The sequence below is a fragment of the Tyto alba genome, unplaced genomic scaffold (assembly GCF_018691265.1).
Source record: "Tyto alba isolate M040663 unplaced genomic scaffold, T.alba_DEE_v4.0 Super-Scaffold_27, whole genome shotgun sequence".
Lineage (NCBI taxonomy): Eukaryota > Metazoa > Chordata > Aves > Strigiformes > Tytonidae > Tyto > Tyto alba.
In genome coordinates, this window is record NW_024881301.1 from 11,936,231 (window position 1) to 11,960,285 (window position 24,055).

The window sequence follows — 24,055 nt, forward strand, 5'->3', positions numbered from 1 at the left end:
GCAAATTGATGTCTAAAGATGTTAAGTGATTTGAACAGGACTGCTTATACAATCTGTGACAAAGTATGTACATTTAATTATCATTAATTAACTTTTATGTTTAAAGAAGCTGTAGTGAATAGTATCTTAAATCTCAAATGATTCAGTTTTTATCTTAAATTTGTATATTTTCTTTTTCTGTTCATCCTTTGCTTCCTGTGGAAGAACAATAGAGTCCAATCTGGGATTTTAATATCGAGAGTTGTTACAGAGCTAAACCACACTAATAGTTTGTCTAGAAGTAAATTCTTCATTCCTGTTGTTCAGATGTCTTCCAAATAATATCTAACACATAACAGATGTCTGCAGCTACTGAAGTATCATGGAGTGGCATAAAATCACTGTGCTGTTCCTTTCTTCATCTCTAATTTCAGGAGGTCTGTGCAGTCTATGGTGAAAAGACAAAACTTGCAGTCTGAGTTTTCATTCTAAACCTAAGTTTTGATGATCAGTGACAGGATGCTAAAAATACACCTAAATGTCTCTGTGATTCTGAAATTGAGTTTCTGAAAAATCATTGTACTTGTGGTAAGAGGTAAAGTGTGAAGTTCCAGAGAAATGAGCTGTGAATTGCAGCTGCAATGGAAATTGATCCTGTCTGTCAGACTCTGCTCCATATTCTCTGGAAAACAGAGCAGAGCAGAGAAGGAGCCAAAATCACCGATTAAATGGGATGCTAAAGTGCCAGGGGCTAGAACCGGGCTTGCTGGTCCCTCTAGGTTAGAGCTGCAACTGTCAGACTTCACTGCTTGATACCCTGCTGAAGCTGGCAGAAGGAAAGCAGTATGAGAAATGCCGCAGGCACCAGCAGGGGAATTAGTAAGAACTACCTGTCTGAGCTTCAGGCGTGACAGGCAGTGCGCTTCTGTGGGAGGAAAACCTCTTCTCTTATGAATTGGTAGGCCTTATATTCCCCTTTCACCTCAAGATTTGTACCAGTGGGGCATAAGAAAATGGCTGGAATACTGAGGAACAAGAGGCTCAGTTCATCTGGAGAACTGCAGAGTGAGTGTATGTAGCTATCACTTACCTTACCTGATGCAAGGCAATAACAGCAGACCATTGCTAGGATGACAACCTTCAAGCACCACATGAATAGTTAGTGCAAGTCTCATGAGCACCAACAGCAGCATCTCTATAGAATGCTTACTTTTCCACTTAAAATTAGGAACTTACCATGAGAAAGTGATAAAAAGGTTCTATAGAAAAAAAAATTAACTAAGTGAAGTCATCATGCTGTGGTAATTAATTCAGTTTTCCCTTTTAAACCATACTTATTAGTTGTCATTCTTTTTGTGTTGCTTAACAGTTTTCTTTCCCTAAGTATCCTGCATCCTTCATGATGAAGAACATATACTTTCCAGTGTATTGGAAGCGATGTACTGTGCTCTTAAAACCATATCATATTAAATATTTCCTCTGGGGTATACAACAATATCTTCAGAGAAGCTCAGTGGTAACTTGATCAAATGGAAACTTCTTTTTATATCTTCTGTTTCAGTAACTGCTATTTTTCATGTCTGTTTTGAGCCACATGTTTTTTTTAATCCAAAATTTCCATTGTTACCTTAACGTTTTCTTTCTGGCTGAAAGTAGACATGTTTCCCTTCATCTCTTTCCTGCTTACTGTATGAATTAACTTAACCAATAATTGGCATGTACTTGAAGCATATAGATCTGTTATGACTGAGAACTCAACCATATAGAGCAAATGAGCACTGATATCCTCAGGTCTGTAATAAAGTAGTATCAGATAAATGAAAGAAGTGTAGTATTGGAAAGAAAAATAAAATAAAACAAATAAAGTACTGGTACTTCAGGAATCAGGTTTATTTGATGAAAGAAATAATAAAGCGTCATCTATTCCACTAGCCATGTCCATTATGAGAATTTGACAGTGAGACACAACAGGGGTAAGTTCTTTAGAGTACAAGCCTGTACCTTCAAAGGCTCTTTCATGGACAAACGTCTCTGGAATATTCGAACTCACTTTCTCAGTGGATATCCCCCATAAACCAGAGTTTATCCCACCTGGTGTGTACTATAAGATCTTGCTTTATTTTTCCTTACATATCTTTCTCTGCTCTGAGTGTTTTTTATATCCTACCTTTCTTTCCACTAAGTGCTGTCATTGACTGGTTGACACATTGACTGGTTGACACACTATGCTTACCCCACAAAGGAGTCATTAGGGCCCTATCAGTTGTATAGTCTGCGAATGAATGGTAAGAAAAACAGATGGAGCTTCGTAGCTATCTGATACTATAGATTACAGAACTGAGTCAGGAACCAAAGCAATCAGGATATTTGCCTTGTCTGATGAGCTTTATCCTGTGAATATCAACAAAAGCTGTATTGTCTCAGTCTTTTTACAACCTGATCTCTTTTTTCCCTTGTATGTTTTATTAGAAGTGAAAATTTATCTGTCATTCTCATAGCAATGAATTCAGGATTTAACTAGAGGGCTAACTTGTACTTTTTATTAAGGTAATGTGACATGAGAATATCTTCCTCCGGGGCAGAAATCTTGGACAGGTTTTGATCCAGATTTTTTGTACAGTCACTCGTTTTCAGTTTTGAAATGCTACGAATTAGTTTTATGTCTCTAATAAAATGATTTCTCAGCTCCCCTGTGAATTTTCTGATGCACTTACTGTGGAACTAAGCAGGCTGTTTCATATTCTTGCAGCTAGGAGTTTTGTTCAACTGCTTAATGTATGTCAGGGTCACCTCAATTTTGTTGATTTTCTAGTCCTATTTAGCCCATTCAGATAGCATTACAGTTACACAATACCCATCAAATGTTCTTTGCTATTCATAGTCTAACCTAATGAAGAAATGCTTAGAAGCCAATATGAAATTAAAACAAAGGGAAACTCCTTTTTCATTAAATTTATGTCTAAATTATGCAGAAGTAAATGCTTAAGGAAGACATGAAAGTCCTAGGATTTGCCAGTCTTTGAGGTTTGCTTCTCATTAATCTTTATTTTTGTAGCAACAGAAAATATCTCAAACACCCCAAACACCAGGATTCTTATCTGGGGTGTCTGGCTGTGGAAGCAGGTAAATGGCCCTATAATGATTTATCCTTGGTGAGGACATTTTTACCAGTCAGTCTAGTCTCTAGAAAGAAGACCATGATTAGATCTGTTGTTGAATTTGTTTTGCTTTGTCATTTTCTCACCAATTGACAAATATTCTGTATTGGTGATTAACACTGCTGGGTAGTAGCAATTAATTAATTAAAAAAAAAAAAAAAGTTTCAGGATTTGAAAGGGGGAAAAAATACCATGCTTTGTAGATTTTAGAGAGAAGAAGCAATTTCTTAACACCTTTTCTTCAAGGAGTTAAGATGAATAACATCTTTGAACAAATATTTCAAGCATGCAGGGATTTTATTAAAAAGTAAAAAGATGAAATCCTGTGTAAATTGTTTAGAACATTCCTAGTGAAGACATGTTGATTAATAAACATAAAAGAGGGAAGATGCATATTAATTTGTTTACATATAAGAGGCTTCTAGCTCATTAAAAGTCTTCTAAGCATTTAACTAGTGAAGCAGTGGATGAAACCAGACATTGTCTTTAATCTTGTTGAGGGCTCCAATATGAAAACACCCAGATTATATCTCTGTTAATGACAGTGCTTTGAAAATGTGGGGTGTGTGTCAACTCAGTGTTTTTGCTGTAATATGGTAGAAATTTGGGTTCGCTTTTCTATCTCAGTTGCTGGGACCAGTAAGACTGCAGAAAATTGAACTTCATCAGCAGCAATCTTTGGTTCCTGTATGTCAATAGGCATAAGTTCTTGGGTAAGATTTTGCTAGATGTGAGTTATGTCTGGTTGTCAACTGGGATATCTCTAGGAAAGCACAAATGCGGTAGGATATTGGCTAATGTGTCTCCTGTCTGTTTCTTTTGATTCTTTGCTAAACCACTACTGCAAACAGGTATTTCCACTGTTTATTTTAGATGTGGTAAAAAAAGAAAAAAAGAAAAAAAGAAAGAAGCTATTAACAACTAATGTTTATGGAAAAAGAACCCTATGGACTATTTTAAAGGAATAGGAATATTAACTTAGTGTCCTGGCCAAATAAAGATGGAGTAATTGCATTCAGTCTAACTTAAAATCAGATGAATAGAAATAACTGAAGAACCACCTAACACTTTTTCTTTGTGTAAACAGTCCTGGGAGAAAATCACCATGTATTGCAAATTTTCCCTAAAATTACCTTTTCTTTTTAGAGACTTAATTTGTGAAGGTTTTTGCTCTAAAAGTGTTAACACAAATTAATTTGTAAAGAAAATTGGATATTTATTTTTTGCAAGCAACAGATAGGTAAAAGAGTAAGCATCATTTAAACTGTATCATGCACTTTAAGTTTAATGGTAAAAACTTTCTGGTATTTTGTTTGCTCTTCATTTTTCATCAGAGACACTTCTTTCTCCTTTTCTCACTGTGTTTTTTTCCTGATTTTTCAGAGACCTATACTTTTATTGTCATTTATTCTGTAAGCAATAAAGCAATGATTTTCTGTTTCTGCTTATGTGTCATTTATAGAACTGTATAAATTCTTAATACTCATGTTACTTATTATTATAATATGAATAAATAATCATACCAGAATGATGTTGCTAATTTTGCAGATCCAATGCGTGGGCCACGAAAATTAGAAGTTGTGGAGATCAAATCTAGACAAATCACTATATGCTGGGAACCATTTGGATATAACGTCACACGTTGCCATCGATACAACCTCACAGTCCATTACCGTTACCAGGCTGGAGGACAAGAGCAAGTGAGAGAAGAAGTAAGCTGGGATACAGAAAGTTCACATCCGCAGCACACAATTACTAATCTATCACCATACACAAATGTCAGCATCAAGTTAGTACTAATGAATCCCGAAGGACGAAAAGAAAGCCAAGAACTTGTAGTACAAACTGATGAAGATGGTGAGTTTTTGTCTTTACATATATGTATACATTGTACATGTATACTACCTGATAGTCAGTACACTTTTCTATATAAGTGCATGTTCCACTTTCACTAAAATCTGTAACAGATTTTCCACCAAATTCACTAATTTTAAGGCAGTAAAGGGTTCGTTAGAAGTGTTACAGTGATCTTTTACGTAACCTATAACATCACATGCCATTTAATAATTTCTTCATTAAACTCATAACTTGTGCTTGAACTATGTTCTGCCTCTTAAAATTTCAGTTTGAAGAAATTTCATATGAATGTACAAAGTAGCTTCATGTGAGCTTTTCTACTGAGTGATATGCTCAGCATTAAATATTTGTTTTTTATTTGCGGTTTCAATTTCTCTAGCTTTGGCTTTGCAGTCACTGGATGCTGTTGGTTGCTTATTCAGACAATATATTCTATATACAGACATTGAAATATATAGGTAGTCCCTTTCTTGTAGTAAGCTTCAGCTAACATGGGGTTTTCAGATCTCATTTTTTTATTTTGACCAATAATGTAATTTGTGTCTTTTTTGAAGCATGGACAGCAGAATTGCCATTGTGTCTCTGTAATGCTCTAATAATATTGCATGAAAAGGTTATACCATCTTAATAAGTTCTCTGTGATATTGTTGTGTTCATACATGCAGAGAGTGTACTGGAACTTTATTAGCTTTGATACTAAAATGGGACTTCCTTGTTGAATTGATCATGCACCAGGAATCAGTTTCACCTTTCCAGAACACTCGGTGCTGAGGTATAGCCCCTTCGTGCCCTCTACAAGTGTACCTTAGTTTTTTTGACCTTGCTTTTAGCCATTTTAAAATGCATACTGTTGAAAGAACCTTGTGAGATGACTAGCACTGCTTTACGTAACAGATCTGTACTCCTCCCATTTTTATCATCTGCAATCTCAACAGGAATGGCTTTGTATTTTCTTCCGGATCAGTGATAGATTTACTGCAAACGTGTTGGAAAGATTTCTAGAAAAAAATTTCAGCAATGATGAGTTCCTCTTACAATAAATACTTAAAGTCTGTCATTTAAACCTATTAAATCATTTAATATATGCTGTATTGGTTTTGTGTAGTACTAATATCTAATCAAAATATATGAGGGAATAAATGAAACAGTTGAGGAATGTATAGTTGCTAATGCAATAGATTTCACAAAGCATAGCTAACAAAAAAATTGTTTAATTAGAATTAATTTTGCTGTCATCCTCTAATTTTGATTCAATTCAATTGTAGGATGACAAAGCTAAAGACCTTATTGTTATCTGGGCCGTTTATGTGTTTTCTCTAAAATTTTGCATAACATTTTCTTATTCCTGGCCCTCTGGAACTTTATATTATTCCAAGACCTATTAATAAACAGCATCAGTGGTTGAGAGAATACCTTGGACAAAAATGCTAACTTTTTAGTATACCATACACTTTCAGTAAGGTACATAAATCTGGATGTAACATAGCAGAGTATACTGACCCAAAAAATGATCATAATTTTTTGAATCACACAATCATGTAGGTTACAAGGGACCTCCAGAGCTCATTTAGTCCAACCTTTTGCTCAGAGCAGATTGAGTGGGAGCACATTGCTCAAGGTCTAATACAATTGAGCTCTGAGTATCTCCAAAGACAGGTATCCCACAACCTCTCTAGGTAACTTCTGCCAGTGTTTGACCTCCGTCAGTGCGTAACTGCTCAGAGTTTATGGCCTTCAGATGATTTTAGAGGGTTACCACAGTATTTTCCTATACTTCCAACTTACACTATGTTTAATTCCTCTCCCTTTACACACAAATCATTGACCTCATGACTCCAAATGAGTTTTGCCAGTTCTCTCCTACTTGGAAGCAAGGTTTAGTGCACAGGTTTAAGGTCACCCTAAAGGCATAATCTTACTGGTCCATACAGGACTGGTAAACCAGTTCAGAAATTGCTACCTGTGTCCTTGGAACTCCCCCTTGGTAGAGCAGAGGACTCTGCAGAGAGCTATGGAGAGGTCATTATGAAGTCTCAAACAATGTAAACTACCAGACAGACAGCATGGAGCAGTCGGAGGAGGATAGTACTCTACCAGACCTAGCAGAGGGAAGCAGTCACCAGATGTCTTGCTTTCAGATCTTCGTATTCTTTAACCATTTGGGTAAATCTCAGTAAGGGGTCTGAGAAGTTCTTTCAACCACTGCAGCAAGTAGTTTCCACCTTCTTTCTCTAGCATGTGGAAACTGTTAAGTGTATCTTACTGGATTTTGACATACAGTTTGTGGAAGAGTCCTAACCCACCAGTGCCTGTTGCCTCACAACAGTCCTTTGTGCATTTTTCGGAATTTTCTTCTTACATTCCATTGCAAATAGTGTTACAAAAATAAAATTACAGATACATGTCCATGTGCTGTTTGTGCATCTCCTTCTCTGAAAACTTCATGAGGCTGGTTCAGGGATAACTTTATTGTAGAACAAACAGGAAACAAAAGTAGATACCTGAGAGCGGTTGACATACCTTTTATCACAACCTTCTGACATCCCTGACTCTTCAGAGGTCATTCTCATAAATTAAGAGACTTTAAGAAAAATTAATAATGTCAGATTCTGTGCTTGGCTGATTTATAATTTCCTCACATAGACCCTGTTGTAGATTTTCAGGCCTAATATCAGTGAGCATCACTGTTCTATGCAACATGTGGCTCATCTTTCTAACCTAACCATTCTAGTTCAGTCTGTTGAAACTATACCTTGTTACTTCAGTGCTTGTCCATTTCATATATGAAAGTTTTGTATGTTTTTCACTATGGGACATTAACACTATTGATAAGTGGGTATCACAAGTAGATTTTATTTATAAGAATATATATATGAGATATCACCTAATTCCTTATAAAAAGCTAATCTGTCTTTTGCTTTCATCAGTAGTGTTTTATGGGAAAAGTGCAATGCTCACTTATTCCTTCTTACACTGAAGGTGACGTGTAAGTTTCCTTAATGGCATAATCTTGTTAAATAAGTCATTCTCCTCTTGAGATACTCTGCCCTTTGCTTCAGTCTTGGGGAAGTAATAGTGGGATGGTTTTTATGCCTCAGCAGCGCAAATATTAAGTGGAGTGTCTCATGAAATATTTCTCAAAACAGTATTTTTTCCTTGTTTTTATCCATTAGTCCCAGGTGCTGTGCCACTTGAATCCATTCAAGGGAGTACCTTTGAAGAGAAGATTTTTCTTCAATGGAGAGAGCCAGTGCAAACATATGGTGTGATCACTTTGTATGAGGTACCTAGCATTTTGCCATGTTTCAATTTTTATGTATAGTTTTGATTTTCGAAAGTGCATAATGAGAAATAAAGTTGATTTGTTTTTCCAGTTTGTGTAAAATTAATCTTCTTTTTGAATATAGTAGCACTTACAAAGTAATAAAATGAAATATATAATATAGGAGTGAATTATGCAGGACCCAAAATGTTCCTGGGTTATCAGCTTTAAGAAAACTGTTATTTTTAGAGCCATGTGATATAGCATTCTACCTAGTAATGTGGATCAAATATTTAAAAGGTTGAAAGACAGATCTTAGTGAATTTTTTAAAAAATAGGAGATGTAAAACAGTGATGACAGTCAACATCACATTTAGATAAGACACATAACAGGAAGCCTATTGTAATAGAAACAACCAGGCATAATTAAAAAAAATCTAGCATTTTTAAAATGCAAATTTGACAAAATTGTATGTTGCTAGATATCTAAAAATCGCTGCTTTTCCTCATGTGGAACCTCTGCCTGAATACCTTTTAGAAAAATTGACAAAAGACTGCACAGATTAAGCTGTCAGACAGTAATCACTGTTAAGCTTCTTACCTGACCTTACTACAAAATCGGTATTGAAATGCTTTGTTTTTAAAAAAAAAACACCTAAGTGAGATATGGTGTAAAAGAAAAGTTAAATTGAATGTAACCCATTGATACTGTTTTGAAAACTATTTTATTGTAAGAGGATGAAATGTTATGAAAAAGTATGAATTGATTTTTCATAAAGCTAACTACTTTTCAGCTAGTTCAACAGTTGCCTATCTTCAGGGATCAGAATGTTTTAGTTAGTATGTTAATGTTTTTATTGATGTTAGGCTTTATGTACATAGAAACACACAGTGGTGAATTATCTTTCTATTTAGGAAAATGCATGCATGTCTAATTACATTGCTGAGGAGTATATGCACTGTATACATGCAGTTCATTCTTAAATGTATATACATACATAACTCCATCAGTTGTAATGGGAATTATGCAGTTGTATTGAGAGATGGTAAAGAATATCTTGGCCAGACTTTCTAGGGTAGTCAGGACTGTGCAAGTCTCTGAACATCAAACACATTCCAACAGTGGAGAGAATATTGAAAAGAAAATACTGATATCTCCTTATACCATTTATCTAATACCCCTCAAAGCAGAGACAGAGGGAGCAAGGCAATCAGAAACTTGATTTGATTAATTTTTAAGTAAAAGGTACCAACAGACTGATGCAGCCAAATTGTCCCTTGTTTTAAAGATGCCAACTCAGTCCAGACAGGTGGCTGAATATGAGCAGACGTCTAGTTGCTGAAAGCTTGTTTGTCAATACTTTTTCTGCCCTGATATTTGCTTATAAGCCTAAAATGTATCACAGAGTTTTTATAAATATGACTGGTAAACTACCTGGAGGCCAACAAATATACACAGTGAATTACAGGGACATGTTACCTATTTTAAACGTATACTTCAAGTGAAGTATAGAAGTATACTTCAAGTATATTTTAGCTAACTGAAGTAGCTCACAGGATAAGATCCAGACAAGCTAGCTGAGATTTTGGTACCTGTGTTTTATAGGTTGATTTAGACTATCCATGATGTCTCAGTATCCATGATGTCTCTGATTGATCATTGTGCTGTCAATCTAGTGCATCCAGTACAGCTCCAAATCACCCATGCTTGAGAAGTGAGGTGTCTAGCTCCTGCCTACGCCTTGTTGCAAGCCAAAGCTTAGACAAAGAGGCATCTAAGCCTTGTCTCTGTGTAAATCAACAATTCTGATCTAAAAAGCATAGCCAGTAAAGCTGCTGTTGTACAAACTGTTGTGGTTTGAGTGCAGAGGGCAGCTGAGCACCGTGAAGCCTCTCACTCTCCCCTTCCCCCTCAGGACTGGGAAGGAGAAAATAAAGCAAAAGGCTTCAGAATAGAGATAAGGATGGGGAGGGGTGATTCACTCGTTACAGTCATGGGCAAAAGACAGATCCATTAGGGGAAGAACAAAAAAGAACATAAATTTATTACAGACACTAGCAACACTTAACAGACAAAGTAAGACAGTGAGAAGCATTACCACATCGTAAAAACAGTTTCCGCCCCACCCCTCCTTTTTCCCAGGCTCAGGTTTGCTCCCAGTTTCTCTACCTTCTTCCCTCCAGTGGTGCAGGGGGCTGAGAATGGGGGGGTTCTGTCAGTCATGCTGCTTCTTCCTCCTCGGGGGGCAGAACTCCTCTCATTCTTCCCCTGCTCCAGCGTGATTCCCCTCTCACAGGAGACAGTCCTCCACAAACTTTATCTGACACGAGGCCTTCCCATGGGCTGCAGCCATTCCCAAGCTGCTCCAGCATGGGTCACCCCCGCATGGTGCAGTCCTCCTGACACTGAACGGGGGTTTCTTCCCACAGAGTCTCAGCCTTCTTCAGGTATAATCACCTGCTCCAGCATGAGGTCCTGTACAGGCTGTAGATGGGCCTCTGCTCCGTAGACCTCCATGGGTGGTGGGGAGGGCGGCCCTGCCCTCTCACCACGGGCTGCCGCAGGGTCTCTGCTCCAGCTCACCTCACCCCCTTCCTCTTCCTTTCTTCCACTGACCTTCGTGTTTGCACAGATGTTTTCCTTACGACTCCTCCTTACAACTCCTCCTTCCAGGTTCCCCTTCTTAAATATGTTATCGCAGAGGCGCAGCCACCATTGCTAATTGGCTCAGCCCTGGCCAGAGGTGGGTTTGACTTGGAGCTTAGGAAGCTTCGAGAAGCTTCTCATGGGGCGCCACCACTGTAGCCCCTTTCCCTGCTACCAAAACCCCCCACCACAAACACAAGCCTGGCACACAAACATATGCCACCTTTGGTATGTTCATCAAAACTGTGGTCCTTGTAGCATTCACCTTTCAGACAACAGCCTAGAAGATGAGCACTAACCTAGTAAGGGGGAGGCCTAGGTAGGGGACATTTCAGCCTGAGGAGTTCCCCAATTCATGATAGTCTACCTGCAGGGGAGTGACTCTGGTGCAGAGCTGCAGCAAGGGGTGAATGCTCCTTCCATTCACCTGTCATCCACCACTGGGCTGTACACAACCAGGAATGAAAGAATTGTACTGCCAGGAAGAAAGCAAGTACAAGAGTGCCAGGTACTTTAGGGTTGAAGACATGCAGCTTGGGTGAGGCAAAACTGCAAGTATGTAAGCCTGAGCCAGACATAGGAGCAAGATTGCTCTTTCCAGGGCAAGCTCTTAAGCTGGTAGCTGTTTTTTATAGGAGCAGCCTTAAGTCTACAGCAACAGACATCTTCTTTCAGCAGGAGTTCCCAGGATCTTGATCCCAGCAGATAGATGAACTTAATGTGCAGTCGTGAGTCTGCATCCCTGCTCAATCTCACCTCTGTGTCTAGCATTTCTTACTCTGAGTACCTAACTTTCTGTGTTGTTAAAAATCTCATAACTTAGTCTGTTTTCTGGGGCCAGGCTTTTGTTTTTAGTGCCTGAAGGAGACAGTCTTTTAATACATGTCGTGGAAAAAACTGTGTGGTGAAATATCAAGTATTAAAGTATTCATTTCTATTTTGAAAATAAGTGCAAATCCAATTGTTTTACCAATATTTAAAGAAATAAGCCTTTAGAGGAAGAAATGTTATAATGACAAATTATGCCATTTTGCTCCTCTATCACCAGTACAGGTCCATAGTTGTAGGAATAAAAGGATTAGTCCTTTGGGCAATCTTTTATCTAAATTTGATAAAAATATTCAACATCCAGTGAGAAAATTACCCTCATGCCCTTTTTTTTTCATCACTGCAAAGCTGAACTGGCATTAGCAATGGTGGATGTAAGAAATCAGTATTAAAAAAAAAAAAATGGTAGGAACAGTCTTACAAGTAGAAGTGGAATATAGAAACTGCAAGTTCATTTATACCAGGGAAAACACTTTTTTTTTCATGTGTTCTGCATGATCCATGTAAGAACCTATTTCTTTATGGAATATCAGCCACTTAGCTACTTAATAACTAAGCACTGCAAAAAAATTTTGTAAAAATCTGACATAGTCTGCAGTCTCTAATAACTTGGTATTGTTTTGAATAAAACTTAAATGAGATTTTGGAAAATCCAGTTAAGAACCATAGAAATACAGAAAACAGAGTTAAAGGGAGCTGCAGCAAGTCATTTAGTTCACATATCTGTGGAAAAACAGATCAACAGTATATAACAGTTGTGATGTAGTTGTCTAACTTGTCTTTCAAAATCTAAAAAAAAAGTTATGACCCATTCTCTGACAAGCAGACATAAGAACACTTACCATCAGAAAGGGAGATTCTTTTAGACAATATGTAACCTTAATTTCTTTACTGATAAAAGTTCATATATTTGGTAGTATAATCTTCTGTCTACTGTTATAATTAGGAGGGTTAGTTGAGTGGGTTTTAAAGCACTTTCAGTTCAATTTATGGATGAGGAGTTGTAGAGGACCTGCCTGTATCTACCAAAATAATGTTGGGGTTTATCTAGGTGGTAGAAAACTTTTTATTACTAATTTTCAACACTTTGTTGATGTTATATTAGATGGGTCATATAAAAATCAATTTTCATTAAGTCAGAGGTTTTAGGAAGTTGCAAGTGTTTAAGGTGTGTAATGCCAACGCTTAGATGTTTCTATGTACTGTTTTATGTGTCTTCTTAGTTATAATGATATGGAATAAATATAGCAAAAAAGAATGTCAACTATCACTTTATATAATAAATGTTGAATTTATTTGCATACAAATGAAACTTTAAAAATGAGGGATGAATCACTTTTACTTTTTAATTTTTTAATGGATTTCTTATTTTTAAATTCTCATTACAGTGCGTGGAAATTAGTAATTAATAGGAGAAATCTGGATCAAGTTTTACTGTGAACTTACATTAACATTTCTAATGAAAACTAAAAATACTGTTTGAATCAAAAAAGGAACTGAGAATACAATATACATTCTGCATATATTACTTAACATTTTATCTCTTCTTTCCTCCAAATGAGAATCTGACCAAGGTACAATCTAATAACCTGAAAAATTCCAAATTAGCAATTGCAATAGCTAAGCTTCAGACTAAAATACAAGCTTTACCCACTTTCTGAAAAATTTGCCTTAAGCTGCCCTTATCATCTTCTACAGATAATCTTATTCAGAGCAAAGTATAATTATAGTGAAGTAAGCTGGAAGTGGGGGCTACAGCTTCTGTTACTTGCTTATCTGTTTTTACCTGGTTGTTTTGCTTTTGTTATTGTTGTCGATCAAAAGCAACAGGAAGATGAATTCAAAATATGACACTGTTAAAGCCAGCATCTTGAAGGAATTAATGTAAGCCTGAGTCCATCCTTTAGAGTTGTAATCTAGCTGCCTCTAAGTCTCTGTATCTATAAAAGTAATAACTCATACCAGTTATGGCTGAGTTTCTGTGTCCCTTCACGGGATTCAGGATTTGAAGAGTGTAAGAGAGTAAGATAGCTTATCATAAAATGTCTGACAGCGCATACATCAGAAGGGTTTACTGGATAAAGATGCAATCTCTGTCCATCTGCTGAAGGCAGTTTATAACTTTTTTATTCTTTTTCAGATCACCTACAAAGCAGTCAGTTCCTTTGACCCAGAAATAGATTTATCCAATCAAAGTGGACGAGTCTCAAAGCTGGGAAATGAAACGCACTATCTCTTTTTTGGACTGTATCCTGGCACTACCTACTCTTTTACCATCAGAGCCAGCACAGCTAAAGGCTTTGGACCTCCAATAACAAATCAGTTCACCACTAAAATATCAGGTACTTGGTTAAATAATATTATTATTTGCTTATAATAATGACATGGGTAATTCTTTTGTTGTTTTCTTCTTTAGGATGTAAAAAGCAGCAAACTGAAAAAGTGAAATACATCTTCATCCCTGAAGATGTCAAAGTGACATATATTAACATAACTGAAAAACTTCCAAGTGCTTAAATATCACTAGTACTTTGAAATTCCTGTTCACAACTGTAACTTATCACCCAAGAAACCCTATGAATTATGTGCCTGCAGTCAGTGCCAGCTGCTGTTGCAACATTTAGCATAGGGTTTTTTGGACATGAGAATGAGGGTTTCATTCAGAGCTTAGTCAGCCTTGACATGATTCTAAATTAGTACAGTAACGGTTCTGGAAAATCTCTTTAATGAGCCATGAACAATTGAGAGTAGAGCAGAAATACTATATGTCTAGCACTCCCTTAGAAAGTGCTGCTAACTGCCAGCCTGCGTATGCTCCTAGCAGGCGTGTAGACTGAAGTGGATATGAAACTGTACTAGACAAGAACATCAGGACTAGCGATTTTCAGATAACAGCAGCACGACTCTGTCACTTCTGCAGATCCATGAACAATATTTTAAAGCCCCCTCCCCCCAGAGGCAGAGTAACAATTTCTCTAGCTGATGGGATGCAATACTATTGCATCCTCCAAAATTCTTATGTAATGATGACAAAATGTTTTGTGAAGTTACAGTTGAAATCCCTTTACTCTTCACTTCTTTACAGTCTTCCTGGGAATTAAACTAACAGCTCCTTGATAATACTGATAGAAAATTGCCTTATCTATTTGTGGTCAACTGTGCTTTTGAGAAAGGATAAAGGAAAGCATTTGGGTACAAAATCTTCTTTCTCTTTTACTCTTCTCACTCTGTGTACTTTTCCCCATCACTCATTTTCTGTCCTCACTGGAATGAAAAAAAGTAACAAGTGTTAATCAGAAATAGAGCAATTTATTTTTTCTTATTGTAGCAAAGGGTGGTTAATGCAAGGTGGAAATTATTGCCAATACAGATGTTCATAGACAAAAAAAAATATTTTTCAAGTTATAAAATTATTCTTTATAGAAAATATAAACATAATTAATACTGATTAGTAAAGATGTGGTTCATTTTTCATCCCCTTTCCTATACTCAGCAAAAACTTTCTCTTGTCAGAAATCAATTTCTGACACAGCAAGACTTGATATGAGTTAGGATGTCAGAATCAGCCCTTATTAGAATGAGGAAGGAAGGAGACTGTTGAGAGTGGATGAGAATCTGGACATTTGGGAATAGTGCTGGATCTTAAATTGTTGTTCTTTTCTAAATTTGATATGCCACCAACTGAAACTCATTAGTGTGAACAGACATTGCAGGCATGCTTGGGAATGAGGCTAACTTCCAAGCTACCATGTGGCGAGGTGCCACAAGCTGTCTTGTCTGCACCCCACCCTCTCATTACTTCATGTTAGTTACTGCACTAACAGGGAATGTTTATAACTTGTCCATGCGTAGTTAAAGCCAATGTCCTGTTGAATTTAAAATAGAAGCAGAATGCTTACATTTCCTAGTATCACTGAAAAATCACAACTGAAATTTTAGCTGTTGAATATGGTACCCTCTGCTCAGTGCTATTGGCCTGTGATCTCATTGTCTAACTGTAAGGCTTTGAGGCTCTTGATGTGGCCAGTGCTCTCCATTTTGGAGAGATGTGAAAAAAAACTGCTGAACACTTATATATGAAAGGTTTCACTATTTTTTGAAACAGATGAGGTGGCAACAGTGCATTCTGACAAATTTCTGAATGGAGTCATTGCATTTTACTTTGTCTAACTCCAGACTCCATTTTCATTTGAATAAAATACTCGTAATTTCCTGTCTTAAGTGTTTGGGTAGTACTATTCTCTACTGTAAGTAGTTTCCATGTTTCATTCTACAGTTGTGTGATTGGCAGTGATGAATGAAGTGATCTGTATGTTAATATGTATTACCAAAAGCAGAGCTTGTAGCAGTGCATGCCATCAAAACTGATGAGCACTCTATTAGAAGACTGTTTTCTGTTGCATATAGCTTTATCAAAAGTCAGCTGTGCAGGCTGAAATTTTGTATGCTGCCTTTTATACTAAGAATTTCATCCATTTCACGAACATGGCTGACATCATGAAAGATTCTAGTGACTGATACATTGCTGAAGTGCTTTCAAACAGGGATTTAAATATTTAGCAAGAAGATAGACATTACTCTGAGTCATCACTCTGAAAATCTGTCCATATTTAGGCAATTTGTTAATGTTGCAGTTTGCACACAAATGGCAGAAACTTCACAGAACTGAGCAGTGAATGTCACCATAGATGCCATACTTGCTAAATGGATTTAAGTTCCCCAAGCTTTTAGAGCCTTGCCTGTGTTCATCAACTCCGTGTGGCCCAACACTGGTGTCTCTAGGGGCCTCACCTTCTAGTGTATCTGAGCTTTCTGCTGCTGAACACCAGGGCGTGCAGTTGCAAAAACTGAACAGGAAGAGTATCTCCTGTTTTCTCTGTTTATTGATAAACTCCATCTTGACTTGTGAGCAGTGTGGAGGAGGAAGAGTCCTAACCTAGACAGTAGAAGAGTGTAAGAATAGATAATGTCTGAGTATCTGTGGAGAAGAGGAAAAGTAGACAGGACTAAAAGGTGGGACTGGGAGAACCACAGCTCATATCCTGGACAGAAAGACAATTTTGGTGGATGGAGACTAAGATTAGTAAAGAGTGCAAGTAGGGACCTAAGAGTCATAAATCAGGAAGATTACAAGGCTTGTTAAGATATGGGCAGGAGACCAAGGGCAATAAATTACTCTTGCAGTGTTCCAAAAATGCTCAGAGTTCATCTAGCTTTTTAGAGATGCAGTTACTCTGTGCTTCTTTTATTTTCAGGATGGTCAACTTGAGAATGGGGCATTAATTGAATGAATTCTGGATATGAAAAACTGAAATATGTGAAAACTGTGTTAGAATCTTTGAAGTTCTGTGTAATATTATGCCCTTAGGCTTCTCAAAGTGGACAGCCAGATTACTTAAACTGATTAGTCTAAATGTTTGTGCATTATATCCAAGACTGTAAACAGACTAAAACCCTCTCATCTTACAAGGAGGTATTTGAAGATTAATTTTTTTGTTTGTGAAGCATTTCAAAACTGGTGAATATGAACGAAAAGCGATGAAGACGTTAAGATTTTCACAGCAGACTGAAGAGTTGTGGACAAAAGTGTTAGTGCAATCTTTACTTGTATATATATGGCAATATGGATAAAGGAGGGAGAAGTTAATATACATTTCAAGTAGATGCAGCTACTACTGGGAAGGTGAAAAGGATTGGAAAACATACTTGAAAGAAAGACTTACATTTTTGAAGCTATTCGGTTTGCTAGAGGAGCCTAGAGGTTACTTCATCAGTAACTTCTGGGTAACTTCATCAGTATGGTACACAAGGTATCCAGTGGCTGGAAGGTGAAGCTGAACAAATTGAGATGCCTAGTAGGTCTCCATGTTCAACGCGAAGCATAATTAGCCATTGGATGAACCTGATAAAGAAAAGATCTTCCCCCCCCCCAAACGTATTTCCTTTTTCAATCAGGTTTAGGGAAGTTCACTGCTTGGCATTATTCCTGTGGTCAGAAAAGATCATTGCAGTGACCACTTTTTGCTTCTGTAGCCTTTAAATCTCTTCATTGTGTATCATCATTGACAACTGGACAATAAGGATACAACAGACTGCTAAACAACCAATTAGCTGAGCAGCCTTCCATCCAATATAATGCTAAAAACGTGACTAGGTGATAGTACTGAAAAAAGTAGCAACAGTAAAAGACAGTAACTGAGGCATCATTTGTTTTAATCACAACTGTAATTCCTTAATGAAGACACAGTTCACAAAAGTGCTATTGAGTGTGGCTTCAGACTAGGATAAGCTCTTGTGGTGATGATCCTGATTCATTACTGTAAATTATGTCTGTGGTGGACAATAGACCCAGGACAGTTATACAGCGCTAGTTAAAATTCCAGGAATGACAAATTCTGATAGTGCATCCTAATACCACTGACATACTGAGAAAGCTGGGCTCAGTTTCAAAAGCTATCATTGCTTCAGCATGCAGATTTGCAGATGCTCTTCTTGAGATAACTTTCCATTTCCAAGTCATGGATTCCCAATACTTTCTGCAAACTTACTCCTAGTAGTATCTGTTTCCTGTCTTGAAATTGGCAGTGAGCTGCAATTTCTTTGAGCTTTTTTTGCTGAAGTTATTTAACAATTGTCTCACACTTGTGTTGTAACAGAGAGCATCTTAGACCTATAATATGGTCTTTATATTTGAAGAATTCTTTAAAACTACCTGTGCAAATAAAGATACATCTCTTGAAAGAGGAAATAAAGGAATAATGATTATTTTTACCTCTTTTCTTATTCTAGCACCCTCTATGCCACCATATGAACTTGAAACACCTTTGAATCAAACTGACAGCACTGTGACAGTCTTGCTGAAACCTGCACAGAGCAGAGGCGCTCCTGTCAGGTACTGGGAAAATATCTTTATAAAATTAAAAGCAAATTGATTAATTTATTGAACATGTTTTCTGGGGATTTTCTACACAGCAATCAGTGTTTAAATTCTTGTTTGTATTAGCTCTAATTAAATTAGATTGCTGAAGAAAATGAAAGTGCTTTGATGTTGAGTGTTCCTGTATTGTTTAAAGGATTTGATCCAGATGCATGTGGCTTGTTCTTTGAAGATAAGAAACAAAGCCATAGTTCTGTTGTGTGGGTGGCTTCTTTAAGGTAATTGCTTACTGAAGTGTTATAAGTTCAAGGGCATATCACATTTTTTATGCTGAGCTACTATCTTTAATATTCACTCTTCTTGTTTACTTCACAGATTTAAGATAATCAACTCTTAGGAAGTTAGCCAATTTAAACAATACGTACAGTAACATTCATAAGGTATTTACATTTAATTGACCATGATAACAGAAATAGAAAAAAATCAGCCTGGAAACCCCATAGCGTGGATTCTTTAGTACTATATAGTATCCATTAATTAATTTCCAATTTGCAGAGGTTTATTTCACTGACAGACACACAGTACTGTCTAAGCTCTTCATTAATTAGAATAAAAGATGCCTACTTTTCACTGAAGAAAACTCAGAAATGGTTAGATTATTTTGAATGAGAACCAATAATGAGCTCAACACTCTGAATAAATGAAAGTACAGATTAGAGAAATAGAGATTTTTCAGAGGTTTGGGATGTTTTTCCTTTTGGTTTATCTTGTATCATCAAAAATGGCTAATTCTTTTGTTACTGTAGTAAGAGTTTCCTCCTGTAGTGAATGTCTGTAATTTTTTTTCATCGTCATGCTAAGGTTTTTGGTAATTTGTATTTGTGTGGGAAATACAGATCAGGTATATTCATATATGCATGAATGAAAGTAAATGTTCTTTAGGTTTCTTCAGAATATTCAAAATTTCATATAATTAGGGGTTTTTTACTATGCAATATAGTAATTGTTGCATTAGATATTATATGTCTGTAGGTCTGCATTTAGGAAATGCCATCCTGTTGGTCATTCAGACAACTGTTTAAAAAGAAACTGTAGCACTTTGGGGAAGTCTGAACCAGCTGAGAAGAAAACAGAAAACAATTAGAGCAGATTTAATGAAACTGTTTGATTTAGCAGATTAGATTAGAAACAGACTGATTTGATGTTTGTTTTAGTTTATCTCACAAAGTGTAGTCCTTCTGAATTTAAGCATCTGGATTAAAATAATACCAGTTGGAGTCATTGTTATTTAAAGACAAATTTATTAGACCATTAATAAAAAAGTTTCATTCCTTTTATCTGTATCATGAACTAAAGATGATTGACTCCTATAGCATCAGTGATACATCAGAAACTTCACTGACAATAGAAAGGAGCTAGTTAGGAGATTAAAGTGTGCCAAATAAGGGGATGAGTGGTTAGGAAAATAGGAGGAGAGATTTAAAGTAACATGAAGGTATAGAACTGATAGATGAACACAGAGCAGCAAATTTACCAAGGTCCTTTGCAACAGATCTTAAAATAAAATGAATGCTGACTGCAGACGCATAATGTAAATACTGAGTGAAGCAGCGAGTGAAAATTAAAGTAAGAATTTCTTAATACTTTTAATATTTTGTTGTACATTACACTCTCAAGCACACCTTCATTGCATAGTTTGAAGAACTCATTCTGCATATGGATGTAATCATCTTAATCTGTATTCATTGGGTGTTAAAAGTTTAGTCATGCTTCCTTTATGCACATCACTAAACGAGATGCTTTGTCTATTGATTCTACTACAACTACCGTCTAGTTAATGCAGATTTTTGAAACTGCACTAAACTTGCAGTGTAAATGATTGTTGCTGTTTTATTGATCAGTACATCAGCCATGTCACATAAAATTCTTTAATTCTTGAGATGGATAAGGAGAGTACAAATTCTACCATTCAAGTCAACAAAGCTAAAACCTGAGGTCATTCAGAATTTCAGCTTTTTATTCTGTGATTAAATTAGTTTTATCTACTTAAATATGAAAAATCCCACTATCTTATACCTTATTTAGAATCAGCACACAACCACCACAACATAAAAGGAGAGAAGGGGCAATGCTGATTGTTTAAATGTTTATTCAAAAGCAGACTTTATAGAAATGTTCAGGAAGCTCTGTTTACAATGATAAAGTACACATTAATCATGAAAGCCAAATGACATTCCATGTTGGTTTAGAATTCATAAGACTGGACATGATTAAAATGTATTTTGTCAGTGTTTTAGTACAACAAATACTGCTTGCTTTGTCTTCAATTTCAGGTCCAGCATGTTTTACGGCTGTTTCTGTGTTTATTTCAAGGAGATTATTTTGGAATTATATCTGTTTAAAGCAGTAATGCATTCAGTAATGCTGAATGTATGCACTTCTTTAACAGCTGGCAAAGCTATTTTGATTTTTAGAATTACTGTAATTTACAAGGCTTTTTTTTTTTTTTTTTTTTTTTCTATTTAAGATGATGGCTCTGTGGATATTGTATAATATATGTCTTGTGTGGATATTCTCTTTTTTCCAAAGACGTGTATTTAAGTCAGTAAAGTTTTAAAGAATTTGCATAAAAAGCATACAGATACAAGTATTTTTTATATGAGGACTCTTCAACATCTGTTTAGGGACTCAGTCTTCCCAGGCAGTATCATTTCTACCTTTTACTTCTTCAGGGCAAGTTAGCCTAAATTTTGAATTACCCTGAGGCTAAATTGTCTGCAGGTATATAGATTGTTCAGTTCCATATGCTTCAACTAAGGAATGCTAATTTGTTACAGAGATCTGGCTCATACAAAGAAATGAAAAATGCAATGCTCAGTGACTGCATGTATTTAGTGTTATTTATATATTCACCTATGTCAGAAAGAGCTTTAGATTGTTTACCGCATCCCATTATAAAAGGTTCTTGTGACCTTCTCTGGAAAAGTTTTCCTTCAAGCTCTTAGCATCAGCGTGGAGGAGCAAGTTTTCTTTGTCACAAAGATTTCCATTCAGTCTTGCCGTGATAAATCTTAAGTGTTTCCACTTCTTTTATCTTGCTTACATAATCAGCAAAATGCTGTCACCATACCACCTTCCTCCTGCTATTCTGTGCCACATCTTCAAAAAGCCTTAACAGTAAACATCTCAAAGATTTTGGCCCAGTTAAGACCAAAACCACTTGGCATAGCAAGCACTCTGGGAGCAGCAAACCGGGAAGAGGAGCAAGAAGGATAAGAAAGATAGCAAGGCCATCCAGGCTCTTCTCTGCCTCCTGGTCTCTTTCTTATATTACATTACAGAGTTTGGCTCAGCTGGATTTGCCCCATTAAACCCTTCTAATCAGTTAATGGGCCATTCGGCCACCCTTTCTGCATGTGTAGACACCACAGGCTGTTGGTGCTTTCCTCTTCCAGCCTGAAGTGAGAGGAGGGCCAAGCATGTTAACCAGCAGCGCCCTGTGGGTGCAATATTCGGCATTTAGGAGCACGTGGGATCAGTCCAGCAGCACCTGGGGCTGCAAAACCCAGATGGGGTGTGAGGAAGAGAGAGAATTGCAGCGATTGCCAAGTGTTATGATTTAGAAGTACCTTAAAGAAAACATGCAGAAGGAAACAAATAAACTTTGAATTATGTGAGCCAAAAGCTGAGAGTGTGCTAGAGTGAAGGCAGTCTGTGTAGTCTCAGTGCATCCCCTTTATCATCAGTGTGCCCAGCTTCTTCAGCATGCATGAATAAGAACAACTCTACTGGGAAAATTAAGTAAACAATTCTTCACTTGAAGTGCTTAATTTTGAAACATACTTTTAATTTCTCTTCCCTGAAGAAGTATATTATATTTCAGCCCAAAAGGCCATATAAAGTTATTAAGTATTTTGAAGTGCAGGTGAAAACTACCATAGAAATTTCAAACTACATGTTATCTAAAGTGATAAGCATTCCTTTCTACTACTTCATCAGCTAAGCACTTCAGGATGTGTTCAGATTGTCTAAATGCCACAGATATTTAAGTTTCTTATTGGCCTAATCCTGACCTCTAAAGGCACCCTGTAAATACCAACTTCTTTGTCACAGGAGGAATTAAGGCCATCTGCACATGGTCCTTAGGATAGGAAGAGCATGATTCAAAGAAAGATGAATGGTGTAAAGAAACCTTTGTCAGCCCAAGTCCAGGGAGTACTTCATTCCATATATGACTTAGCCGTATGAGTGACAACACTCATAGTATGATTCTTAAATGAGTAACAGAGGACACCTAACTCCTACTCACTGACTATCAGTAGGAAGGAGCTAATCAAACTGAGGTGATCACCTTTGAAACACAGAGACTTGTATGTAATTCAGCAGTTCCCTACTGGAACCACGATGCACTGTACACAAAGCAAAGGTCACAATTGCCTTCCCATCCCTGCCACACACATTGTAAGGTAGGAGGATGTGTCTTAGGGCCTCATCTCTTTTGTTCGTCATGCCTGATGCCATGAGGATCAGCCTTCTATGTGTTTGGCCATCCTCCCTGCTCTGTCACTGTGTCTATTCACTTTCTCATAGGCTGGCAGTAGGAGTTTTCACTCCTTGTACCACATCAGTTAGGGCCTACAATACTGTTCAGATACTTCCATACAAAGAAATGGGATCATCTGAAGCCCGAGAGAGCTTTTGCAGGACCCTCCAATCTGACAGACAGCCTTCCAGAGAAACTACTACCTACCTTTACTCTTCAGTTACTGCCTTCACAGAAATACCTAGTCAACAGATCAGCAGATTAAATTGTTTCACCGACAATCAAGAAATCCAAACAAAAACTATCAAGCTAGCCAGGCTGTTTGGAAACCCATGGCAGATATTATTGGAACTCAAAACCAGCAGGGCTTCAAGCACTCTGAATACAAAAGTTTCAGGATACTTTCCATAACCTTGAAGAGACCATGGGGCACTTGCATTTGCTGTTGTGAGTACATGGCAGACACAGGACTGGGCCTCAAAGTTTCAATCCACTTCTCAGAGAAGAAGAGGTACTGGTATCTCAGTCTGAGTTTCTTCATTGCATGGTAAGAGTGCAGCATTAGTTCCCATGCATGAATTATGGAGGCAGACATCATGAGTATGATTATAAATTCAGGATAAGTGAACACATGAGTTTTGAAATGGGAAAATGCTGATTTGCACAATAAGAGACATGTTAGTATTCTGTGGGCAAAAACATGGCAACAGCACATGCAAATAAAAGCACTGCAATATCTGTATTTTTAGCTCTGTCCTCTCACAGTTCCTACCTAGCACATTATGTAATGCTAACATGTTACTTTAATTTCCTTCTATTCCGAGTGACATTATATGGGAATGCAGTAATGAAAAAAAAGAAAATCTCATGTAGACACAGCTGAGGAGAGAAATATCAAAACTGT

At 37.0% G+C, this 24,055-nt stretch overlaps 1 protein-coding gene across 9 annotated transcripts in view; it reads left to right on the forward strand.

Annotated features, from left to right (window-relative positions):
• The window catches only part of PTPRM (protein tyrosine phosphatase receptor type M), a 490,776-nt gene that overhangs the window by 257,495 nt on the left and 209,226 nt on the right, over positions 1-24,055 (forward strand). For all 9 annotated transcript variants that reach the window (XM_032987657.2, XM_032987659.2, XM_032987658.2 and 6 more), the window contains exons 8-11: positions 4,686-4,994; positions 8,168-8,277; positions 13,872-14,073; positions 18,521-18,623. In XM_032987657.2, coding sequence (XP_032843548.1) covers positions 4,686-4,994; positions 8,168-8,277; positions 13,872-14,073; positions 18,521-18,623 — 724 coding nt within the window. The remainder of the gene's footprint in view (positions 1-4,685; positions 4,995-8,167; positions 8,278-13,871; positions 14,074-18,520; positions 18,624-24,055) is intronic.